Source organism: Vombatus ursinus, unplaced genomic scaffold (assembly GCF_900497805.2).
Source record: "Vombatus ursinus unplaced genomic scaffold, bare-nosed wombat genome assembly UNPS02008961.1, whole genome shotgun sequence".
Classification (NCBI taxonomy): Eukaryota; Metazoa; Chordata; class Mammalia; order Diprotodontia; family Vombatidae; genus Vombatus; species Vombatus ursinus.
Genome location: NW_020948739.1, coordinates 3,690,685 through 3,702,761, shown reverse-complemented (window position 1 = coordinate 3,702,761; position 12,077 = coordinate 3,690,685). Strand labels below are relative to the sequence as shown.

At 39.7% G+C, this 12,077-nt stretch overlaps 1 protein-coding gene across 2 annotated transcripts in view; it reads left to right on the top strand.

Moving 5' to 3' along the window:
* NIPAL2 (NIPA like domain containing 2) overlaps positions 1-5,115 on the top strand; it is a 131,203-nt gene extending 126,088 nt beyond the window's left edge. The window contains exons 10-11 of one of the 2 annotated variants that reach the window (XM_027849869.1): positions 503-597; positions 3,361-5,115. In XM_027849869.1, the coding sequence (XP_027705670.1) occupies positions 503-597; positions 3,361-3,473 (208 nt within the window). In that variant the 3' untranslated portion in view covers positions 3,474-5,115. Of the gene's footprint in view, positions 1-502; positions 598-2,101; positions 2,410-3,360 lie in introns of those variants that run through there. The other variant, XM_027849870.1, reaches the window with a different exon arrangement.
* Positions 5,116-12,077: the final 6,962 nt, after the last annotated feature.

The window sequence follows — 12,077 nt, the reverse complement described above, 5'->3', positions numbered from 1 at the left end:
ACTCCATAAAATTCCAACTCGAGTTTTGTTTTTACTCTACTCTGAACAAGAAAAAAGTCTACTTGAAAATGTAATTTCACAAAATATTGTGTAAGGCTGAACTTCTGGATCTGAACCCTGTGACTGATCTTGAGGCCAAGGACAATGAAATGTCCTAGAAAATTAAAGAATAGTTTTTTTTAAATCATATGTTGAGTACCAGTAATAGAGATGGCTTGCAGAGCAACAAATAATGTCAAAGAGGCGAGGGTTTGATTTAGCCAACCAGATGGTGAAAACATGGGGCAAGGATTTATGAGAAGTTACCCAGGCCTCAGATTTGGGTGTAAGCATCATCAACCACAACAAGGACAAATGGTGGCCAGCTCACTAAGAATAAGAAACAGAATGAGCAAAGCCATTGGAATCTGTGTTGCTACTGGGAGTAGGAGGTTCCAGTTACTTATTTGTTTAAATGATGGGTAGTTCCATTTTTTTTTTTTTACAATCACTATTCTTACAGGTGTTTTCTGTCCTTCTTTGGAGTGGTTTTGGTCACAAGAAATCGAGAAAATGAACATTTACAACAATCATACATTGATTTTGGACAGATTCCTGGTAAGATTTCAGACTCTTGAACTCATTCACAAAAAATCCCTGTCTTCACAAATCAATCAATCCACCCACAGGCATTTTTAATGGATCAGGCTTTGGGGATACAAAAGTGAAATGGTCCTTGTCTTCAAAGAGTTTATATTCTAGTGGAAGAAGCAGTGTTCTCACAGATAAATATGGGATATATATTTTTTAAAAAGGACACAGTAATAGAAAGAGATGCAGAGGGAGAGGGAGACATTGCAATTTCTGTATGGCAAGGACGCTGTAACCAGCTGTACTGTCTCAGGGAGCTGATTGTTAAATTTTTAGTATGAGCATTTACTCCCAGAAAATCAGCAAACACTATAAATCACGGCTTGGATTATTGCTTCATTGATTATCTAGACTTAAAAAAGTGATAGAGAAAATGTTAATAATGCAAATTAAATTTAAAATTGTGTCATGAGTGTATTTTTCCTGGAGAGCCTATGGTTAAACGTTTACTAGTACATCCCTGGCCTTCTGACACCGTGTACGACTTTCCTAGAACTTCTGCATCACTAGGCCTAGTTTTTCCCTTTGAGGCCAAGTAGGACAAGCTTGAGTCAGATACCTGTCAAAAGATATATTCCCTTCATTCTCCCGATCACCGCCTCTGCCAACTTTTCACCATCCTCCATCAAGTGTGTTCCCCCGAAAGAAATACACTATCTCTGTCTGGCCATTCCCCCTCTCACTGTTCCCTTAGGGCTGTGATCTCAAGGGAAAAAGAAGACCATGCAGGAGATATTCATAGACTCACATGCTGAAAATATTGCCAATATTTTTAAAATAGTATACCATTGGGCAACAGACCTGAGCCATATAAAGGCACAGTGTTCATAGCAAATACTGGCCTCCATGGCAAGAACTCTTTAACTATTAACTTACAGTAAATATTTTTAGGGGAATATTCTCATGTGACATAACCACAAGCCTGGGGAAAGTAATAAATTTACTAGGTCACTAACAAGAAATGCCTTAATTTATTACATGTGTAGTGTGGGCTATGTGATCTGCATAGGGAAAAGAAGAAACCCCAAGCTAGAAGAAATTTGTATGGGCTAGTAAGTGCTTTATCAATAAGTGGAACACTAGAAAAACTGTGGTTAAGGGTAAGAAAATAGGACTTTGAAATCTTTAATCTGAATTTGATTTAAAAAAAATAAACAAGCATTTATTAAGCACTTATTATGTGCCAGGGACTGTGCTAAATGTTTTACAAATATTATCTCATTTGATTCTCACAGCAACCCTGGGAGGTAGGTGTTATTATTATCTCCATTGTACGGTTCAGGAAACTGAGGCAAACAGCAGTTAAGTGACCTACCCAGGGTTACACAGCTATTGCATTTCTGAAGCCAGCTTTGAACTCAAGTCTTCCTGGCTGACTCTGACATTTGACATACAATGTCCTGTCTGGCATTTAAATTCCAACCTAACCTCTCCCCTTTCTGCCTTCCCCTCTGCATGCTCTATACTCCAGTGATGCAGACCTCCTTGGCTGTTCCTTGAATGAGCTGCTCCATCTCCAGACTCCAGACATTCTCCCTAGCCGTCCACCTTGCCTGGGATGTTCTCCCTCTTCACTTCTACTTCCTGACTTCTCTGGCTTTTTTCAAGAGGCTACTCAAATCTCACCTGCTGCTGGAGGTTGTTCTCAGTCCATCAGCCGCTAGTGCCTACCACTTCCAGATTACCTGCCTCCTACTCTGAATATACCTTGTTTGCTGTGCTGTTCAGTCATTCAGTTGTGTCCTATTCCTCGTGGGTTCATGGACCATAGCACATCAGTGCTGTGCATGGGGTTTTCTTGGCAAAGATACTGGAATGATTTGCTATTTTCTTCTCCAGTGGATTAAGAAAAACAGAAGTTCAGTGACTCACCCAGGGTCACATAGCAGTAACTGTATGTGGTCTTCCTTACTCCAGGCCCAGCACTCTATCCACTGAGCTAACCAGCTACCTCTAATCTTGCATGTACCTAGTTATTTATCTATTGTCTCCCCTACTGGAATGCGAGCTCCTTGAGAGGAAGGGGCTGTTTTTTGTTTTTCTTTGTATCCTCAGCACTTCGCACGATGCCTGATTCATTTTAAGTGTTTAATAAATACTTGTTGACTTAACTAGCCTAGGTCAAAGTGACATACCTCTAGAACTAGAAGGAATTTCATGAGTCATGTAGTCCAGACCTCCTATTTAATGGATGAGGAGACTGAGACCCACACAAGCTAAGTGATTTGCCCTAAGTCACATGGGTATTATTAGAAGTGGGATTCGAATCCAGCTCTTGTCTCTTTTGAGTCCAGAGACAGTATTATTTCCACTGTATCACACTGCTTCCCCTGCCTTTTTGAGCTTCAGTTACCTCACCCATGAAATGGGGATATTTCTATTTTTGGACCATTAAAATGCTATGCGCATTTACTTAATATGGACATGTGCAAAGGCAGTGTCACAAGGTGGATTAGAGAGTTGAATTTAATCTAGAAGACCTGGATTCAAGACCCACCTTTTACTGATACTGGCTCTGTGACCCCGAGCAAGTTACTTAAACTCTAATTTCCTCCAGCAACCCTCTAAGACTATAAGCCACTAACTATTTCTAATCAGCTTTGCTAGAGGGAAGGTTTCTCTGCCCAAGAAACACAAGCTTCTTCCGAAACTGATGAAATCACTAATCTGGCCCAAAAGGGGGGGAAAAAGACTTGAAGGATTTTTTAAAAATTCTTCTCATCCCCACAGGGAAACAAATGTTGGACAAAATCCAGCCAGAGGCCAATGGCCAAACCTATGGAACCTTGCCTGATGAAAGCAACTCCACAAAAAGCCCAGGCAGAGAAAAGAAAGACATCTGAATGCCAAGAAGAATGTTTGTTGGCCTGTTATTCAATACCACCTTTAAAGCAAACTGCACATGTCCTATTTGTGGCAAAAGTTATTTTATGGTGACATTTGTTCACATTGTCTCAGTGTTTCCTGCCCCCTCTCCTCTTGGAACAATCATGTGCTTGCTCAGCTTTGAGAAACTAATGCTTTCTGAAAACCAAAAAGTCTAGAAATGTAATCCGAAATTATTTTAATGTTTCAGACCTCTGATTAGTCATCATGTATTTGTCCTTGTAAAATTTAAATATATCATAGATGAGTGTTTGTGTGTGTTCGGATGTGTGTATACACATATGCAGGTGCATCATGTTTCATATTCAAGCCAAATGTGTTTTAGAGGAATCAGTTTCCCTACTTTATATTCACTTCTTCTTACCTACTCCTGACACTCTTGGAAGAGAGACTTTATACCATTCCTTTTTTTTTTTTATGAGGGAGAATTATTTAAAGCATACTAATAAAGAACTAATCCTTGGAGTCCTAGATTAGTTGGGTGAATCATCTTTTCTAAAAATCATTCATTCATTTGCAGTCATTCTTTGAAAATTAAGAGCCTTTTGTAGACTGGATTTTTTTTTCCAGCAGTACACTCTAATTATGGACCTCAAAGCTTAATATCCTTGGATGGTGCATTAAAAAAAAATACCCTATTTAAGATAGAAAAGTTTCACTGGAAAAGCATACTTTATAATGTTAAATATGATAACTGATATTTATATAATGCTTTCAAAGTCTGCAAATCACTTTCCATAAATTATCTCATTTTAACCTCATCAGAACCTTGTGAGGTAGGTAGATACCTATTTTATAGGTACATAGGTATCCTCATTTCATAGATGAGGAAACTGAAACTCAGAGAGGTTAAATGTTGGAGGTGGGATCTGAACCCTGGTATTTCTGACTCCCAAGTCCAGTCCTCCATTATGCCATACTGCTGAATTTTCTTATAAAAGAATAAAAGTTTCAGATCCTTTTTAGCTCTGATGCTCTGATATAATAGTTGAGTTTGAAGAAAATCTTCATATGCTATATCATACATTTACCTTTCATTATGATGTCTTTGACAAATAGATTGTGCAATTTGATTTTTTTTATCAGCACAGATGTCAGAATTCCTATTAAAATTATTAGTGATATTCTCATCTGCCATGTGCTGTTTTTATTGCAGATAATTAGCTCAGAGATTTAAAAAGCCATTCTAGGTAAAAAGAGAGTGCTAAAGAGCTGAATTTCAACTGAATTTTAACCTGTACTTACTTGTGGGAAGAGCCTATACATAAGTTATAACTTTCCAGAGTTCAAAAGCACAAAACAAATTGAGATGGGCATTCTGTGACAGAAGATCACCTTTGATCTCATTTATTTCCATGCAAAATTGATTCGTAGTGTGTCATACCGGAATTGAGTTGAACAAATATTTCTTAAATATTTATGTTTCTTACTATGCAAAAAAGTCATGCCTGGTTCTGCAGAGAGGATACAATGCTTAGTATGACCATCTGGACCCTCAAGTAACTCAAAGTCTCATAGATAAGGAATAAGTTATTGTTGTTGTTTCATTTCAGTTGTATCCACCTCTTCATAACCCTATTTGGGGTTTTCTTGGCAAAGATGCTGGAGTGGTTTGCCATTTCCTTCTCTAGTCATTTTTACAGATGAGGAAACTGAGGTAAACAGGGTTAAGTGGTTGCCCAGGGCCACACAGCTAATAAGTGACTGAGGCCAGATTTGAACTTATGAAGATGATTCCAAGCCCAGTGCTCTATCCAATGAGCCACCTAGTTGCAAGGAATAAGTATTCAAATTACTATAGTATGAAGTAGAATGTAGATTGAGTTCAATTCAACAAATATCATTAAGCACCTACTATGTGCAAGGCACTGTGTTAAATGCTAGGATTCAAAAACCAGCGGTCTTTGAACCCAGTCCCTGCCCATACTGTCCTCCAAGTCCCATTTGTTTGGTCTCTTTCTTGGTACCTCTCTTGAAGCAATTCCTCCTCATCTCTGCCTCTTGGAAGCCCTGGGCTCAGGCACCATCTCCTAACCCTACTTCAGCTTTAGGAATTTATTTTAGGTGAAAATAAATCTCCAGAGAGAAGAAAACATCCCAGGCTGACCTAGACCATCTTGCTGTTAATGTTGTCTCTGGACTTTAGCTTACTGACCATCAAACCCAAGTCTTTGTTTTGATACTTCAGCTAGTGCTTTATAGGACGTCTCATCATTCCCTGATGTTGACTTCAATCGATCAACAAGCATTTATACTAAGTGCTGGGTGCTGTGATCTAGGATCATGGGCAAAAGTGTCCCTGACCTCAAGGAGGTTATTCCATTCCAAGCAGGAAGGGGAGGAAGAGGCGACGTGTACAGATATAAACGAAACAGGAATCTAGTGCACGTGTGTACCCCATTGGCTTGCTAAGATGTCCCGACACCTGGAGGACAGTGAGCTAACTTTCTGGGAGAATTGTTACGATGAGTGAGAAAAATGCCTTGGGGAGACAAACTGCAGAGTGTGTGTAGACATTCTTAATTTATTCTTGTTGGCAAACCACATGTGAGAAGAAGATGCCAAGGCTTTCAAAAAAGCCTGTCAACTTCATCTATGGTCTTTTTGTCTCATTTGCTTCTATAAGATCTGAGTAACTCCTTTCCTCATAGTATCCAGTGAAAGAAGTATCCAATCTTGGGAATTTCAAAAGTCAGGAAAGCACTTAGTTTAATGGAACTGGAATGCTAGTCATTGACCCCTAATAAATGAGGAGACTGCAGCCAATGGTAGTAGAGAAAATGCCACCCACAATCCCCTCAGGATACCCTAGAACCCTGAAGGGCAGATATAGCCTGCTTTGGCCTCAAGAGAATAGAGCCAGAGCAATATTTGATATCAACCAGCTTTTTCAAAGATAGATCAAGAACAAACATACAAACATTTCCCCCGCCCAATACCTCTAAGCCATACTCTACCTTGGAGAGACATCTTTACTAGATGAAGAGCCATGACCTATGTGCTAGAACCTCATTGCGTAATGTATAACATATGCATAATAATATAGGCACAATATTAAACAGGTAGGTAGCTCAGTAGATAGAACACTGGGCCTGGAGTCAGGAAGACTTAAGTTCAAATCCAGCCTCAGATACTAATCTGTATGACCCTAGGCAATTCACTTAACCTTTGTTTGCCTTGATTCCCTGGAGAAGGAAATGGCAAACCAGTATCTTTGCCAAGAAAACCCCATGGACGGTAGGATCCACAGGATTATGAAGAGTTGGACACAACTGAACAACTAAACAACAAGTATGCAAAACAAATACAGGGTAGCTTGGGGAGGGAGAGAACTGGTGGGTGGCTAGACTAACAGAAAACCTACATTAGGGGAAGGGCATCAGAATATCATATATTTGTTGTTGTTCAGTTGTGTCCAGCTCTTCTTGGTCCCATGGATAGTCCATAGGGTTTTCTTGGCAAAGATACTGGAGTGGTTTGCCATTTCTTTCTCCAGTGCAAACAAGGTCAAGTGACTTGCCCAAGGTCACATAAGTGTCTGAAGCTGGATTTAAATTCAGGTCTTCCTGACTCCAGGTCCAGTGCTCTCTCCACTGAGCCACCTAACTGCCCTTTCAGAATATACTTCCGTACTAATATGGAAATATGTTTTGCATGATTTCACGTGTATAATTGATATCATATTGCTTGCCTTCTCAAGGGGTAAGGCAAGGGTGGAAGGGAAGAAGAGAATTTAGAACTCAAAATTTTAAAAAACGGATGTTAAAAAAATTTTTCCATGTGATTTGGAAATATTTGACAAAATAAATAATACTATTTTTTAAAAAAAGAATATAGGTCCATATTCTGGATCTTTAAATCTCCAAATAACTAATATCTTTTTCTGTAAAGGAAAGAAAAACAGAAAATATGGTATCTTTATCACTACTTAAATTCCTCATTCTTTTTGGTAATTCCCATTTAGATCACCACCTAGCTAGATTAAAAAGGTCTTTATTGAACCCACACTCCAGGGTGATAATAGTGTTGGGGATGAGTAATAAGGCACGTCCCATCCAGCAGATTAAAATAGAGGCCTTTACCTTCTGCTTATGTCTCAGTTTACATGCCTGCTAACCCTATACTTATGTGAACAGGATCACTCGAAAAAGAAAGTAAAGGAAAATTTTCCTAATGTGGTGACTCAGAATGTGGGCTCCAACTTTTTACCCCCTCTGGGTCCTGGGGAGTCTATTCTGTAGGTGAGAAAGCAGAAAAAGCCAGACAGATTTAATAAATTATCTTTATCTCTGGGCCCTTGAAGAGAAATGTCAATCGATAAAATGTGAGACAGAGTCCAGCAGAAGCGGATGCAGCAAGACGGGCACACAGTGACGCATAGCTGAAATGTTCAGATGGCTCTAAGGAAGCCCAGGTCCTGAAGGCAGATTCACCTCCGATTGACAGACTGTCACTTCCAGAGGCGGCGTCCGTCCCTGTCACACTCAGCTGTCTCCTGGAAATGTGTATGACAGTTACCAACATCAGCCCTTTCAGCAGCCCCCGAGGATGGGTTTATTGACATTGTGAAATTAGCTGTCAGGAACAGGCCTTTTACTTGACAGTGGCAGGTGAGCTTGTGTGTGTGTGTGTGTGTGTGTGTGTGTGTGTGAATACCAGGAGATTCAAGTACCTTCGCGGCAACATTGGGCGTGTGCTAAGCCAGAAAGGTTCTGAAACATTCTAAATTGGTCAGTGACCCAATCCTTGAGTCAAATCCAACATTATTATTTGGAGAATTGTGACCTAGCTTCCAATTGTCTGGTTCATCAATGTACACATTTTCATTACCTTCATGCCTCTTTGAAAGAAAAAAAAATGAAAATCTGCATGTACAGAATTTCCATTAAAAAAATATATAGACCAGTCTGAGAATATTAAATTTAGGTTGAAATGTTTTAGTCCTTGCTGTCTCTTATTACCTAGCACTTGGAACTGGTGAGACTCAGGGGACCAAGTTCTCACCCAAGAATTCTTGGGTCCATCCCCCTTTTGTCTCATCAGCCTTGGGGTGTAGAACAGCTTGATTCCTATCATGCCAAGAGAGTCGTTCACTTTCTGGAGACACTGCTAAACCCAAAGAATATTGGGTTTTTTTTTCCCTAATAAGGGATAAAATTCATCCACCCCTGTCAGGGCTTGTTGAGCATTAAAGAACACCAATTCCGACATAAAGGACAAGTGGCAGTCCTGAAATCTAATAAATGTAATGATTCTGGGGTGGAACCTGCTAAGTCTAGCCCCTGCCAGAAATTTCACTGAGTTCTAGGCAAGATGGTCTCCATGTTCCAAGAAACAATCTCCTAAACAGAGAGTTGGCAAGTGGACATATGTTTGGTGGCTTAACTAAGTCAAACAGTTCCTAATGGGGCCTAGCACTAATGGACCGAAGCCACTTTGCACATTTGAGATGTTAATATACAGACACATGGGATAATCCCTTCAGTATGCATGAGTCCTACCTTCTGATCCTTTCTCCATGGTTCTAATTTGAAAAACAACCCCAGAGATTTTGTGGTGCCTTGGGCTATAGTCCTTGGTCCAAAGCACCTCCCCTAAACCTTCCAAAAACTAACCCTGGCAAGGAGAGTAATCCACTCAAGAGCTTTTAGCCAGGGAACTCAGGGTTTGAGGCCTTTTTCTCCTGCATATTTTCTTAATAATTATCAATAGTATAAGAAATATCGACAATTTCCCTCCAGGGGAGAAATACACCTAAAATGGCAATGTTCTTTTGAAGACATATCTACCACCCTTGATGACATTTTTAACAGAAAAAAAAAATCATAGTCTCCCTTTATCCCCACTCACTTCACTTACAAATGCTAAGACAGCAACTCACACTTTGCCAATTGTGTGTGACACTCTGCACAACCCACCAAAAAAATATCCACAAGCCTGTTATTTGTCTTTGAAGGATTTGTCAGTGCTAAATAGACACTTGGTCCTATGATCCTAGTCTTCATCTTGAAATGAGAGCAGATCTTAATGATACAGAAGGGCAGAAGTGGGAGGAATAGATAGCAGCAGAGAAAAATGTTTAGGCTTGATGCAAGGAGAATTTCGAACAATTAGACCAAGAGTTCTGAATTTTTGTGTGTGTCATGGACCCAGAGGCATGCTGGAGCTGGCTCAAACTGATTTGTGAGAGCTGATTATTAAATATTTCATGTGAGAATTTACACCTCCAAAATCGCAAATGCTGTAAAGAAGGGCTTGATTGTATTGTTCTGTTGATTGCCTAGACTTAACAAAGTGATGGAGAAAGATGTTAATCATGAAGATTAAACTTAAAAGTGTGTCTTATGTACTTTTTTTTTGGACAGCCAATTGTTAAACATTTTTCTGTATACCCCTCCATGAACCTCTTTAGCATTCTGGTGAGGCCTATAGATGCTTCTTCAGAATAAAGTCTTTAAATGCATAAAGTAAAACATGTAATACATAAGATTACCATGGAAACCAATTATATTGAAATATAGTTATCAAAACATTTTTAATAAACAAATTCACGGACCTCAGGCTAAGAAGTCCTGAATAAACACCATCTCAAAATGGATTGGGCTGCCTTGGGAAGTGGTGGGTTTCCCAATTCCTAGAGTTCATCAGGCAGAGATTGGATGTTGTAACCCAGTGGTGTCAAACTCAAATAGAAATGGGACCCCTAACCTATACAAAAGGATCTCTGTTGACCGCGTGTTGAGTTAGAAAACCACACATTAACATTACCTATGTTCCATTGTATTTTTATTTTGTTAAACATTTCCCAATTACATTTTAATCTGGTTTGGGCCTCACTCGGGAGTGCTACAGCTGCAATGAGGCCAGCAGGCCAGAGTTTGACATCTCTGTTGTAAAGGACTCTTGGTCAAGTGTGTGTTGAACTATACTGATCTTCCAGTTCCAAGATGCTGTGTTGGAGATGGAGAAGGTTGCCCCTTCTTTATCAGTTACATGCAGTATGTTGCTGTTATGATCAAACAGCTGTTCTGTGATCAGCCCCTTTTTTCTCCAAGATTCCCTCAGTTCTCTCTTAATTAATCAACAATACTGATTTCCAGTTTGAGAAACACTGATTTGGTACATGTGAGTGAGTAAGAAAGGCCAACAGCATTGAGTTCAAAGAAGCCTCTCCTGGGATCATAGATTTATAGCTAGAAGGAACCTTAGTAGTCCAACCTCCTTATTTTACAGATGGGGAAACTGAGGCACAGAGAATTGAAGTGACTTGTCCAGTCACACAGCTTATATGTAGCAGAGCTGGTTTCAAATCCAAGTTCTTAGACTCCAAATTCCACACACTTCTCATTGTGCCATGTTGTTTCACTTGTCAATCACGATACACTGATCCTTCAGAACCACTCCTGCTTCATCATTCCAGAATTCTTGACTTTATCCATGTGGGTACTCCCTCCATGGATAATAATAATTGCTGGAATTTATATAAAACTTCAATGCTGGCAAAGCACTTTCATGCATTATCTCATGTGCATTATCTCATGTGACCCTCACAACAACCTTCTGAGGTAAGTATCATTATCTTTGCTTTTTCTTTCTTCATCTGAGACCTGTGAATCCATTGGTATACTGAGGAAGCCCTCTGCTAATGTCGCAGAGAGATGGTTATAACCTTAGGAGTTCCCCTGGGGCAGTGAGAAGTTAAAGGGACCTAGGACCTAGCCAAGGACAATAGACTTAGAATCAATCAATCAATCAATCAAGGTGTTAAAAGTGGAACTTGAAGCCAAGTCCCTACTCAAAGGCTGATTCTAGATCCACTACTTTACAGATGAGGAAACTGAGACCCAGAGCGGTTATGTGATTGGCCCAGGGTCACACAGCTAACAAATGATTGAGAGGGGATTTTGAACCCTGCTCTCTCCAAGTCCATCATTCTAATTTTATGCTTTTATAGCTGGTCCCTTGAGCTTCTGCTGCCGAAAAGAAAATTCAGCAGCATCCAGTGGCTGTCTAGTGATGAGCTTTTTAGAAGGTAGCTAGGCTGGTTTCCTAGACCAGTGTCCTTCACCACCACCACCACACACACACACCCCTATTTTAATCCTTTCCATATAATACTCATTTTAGAGCTTGTGCTCTCTGGCATACCTTCAAGAACAAAAGTTAAACTCCATGACATGCCAAGGTCTTCAAGCCTACAAGTTTTAGAAAATACCCATCTAGGTCATGTTAGTGTTAGGTACATAACTAACCTCTATACTACACAGTGATCATCAGGGATCTCAGCAACAACCAGTGGGCTTGGTTAATACCCAAAGAGCTTCAACAAGCCATGGAGTCTCAGAAGTTGAAGGGTCCCTATGAGGTTTAGACAGAATTCTTAGTATCTAATAATCACGTTCATCCTCTATTTACATTCTGCTTATTTACCAGGGGTATTTTACAAAGCATTGCCAGAGGCCCCAAGACTCCATGAAGCTTTGCTCATCATAAAAGTTCTCACTTTCACTAACCTCTTGATTTTCTTTTTTTTAATTTCTTTTAAAAAAATTTCTTTTATT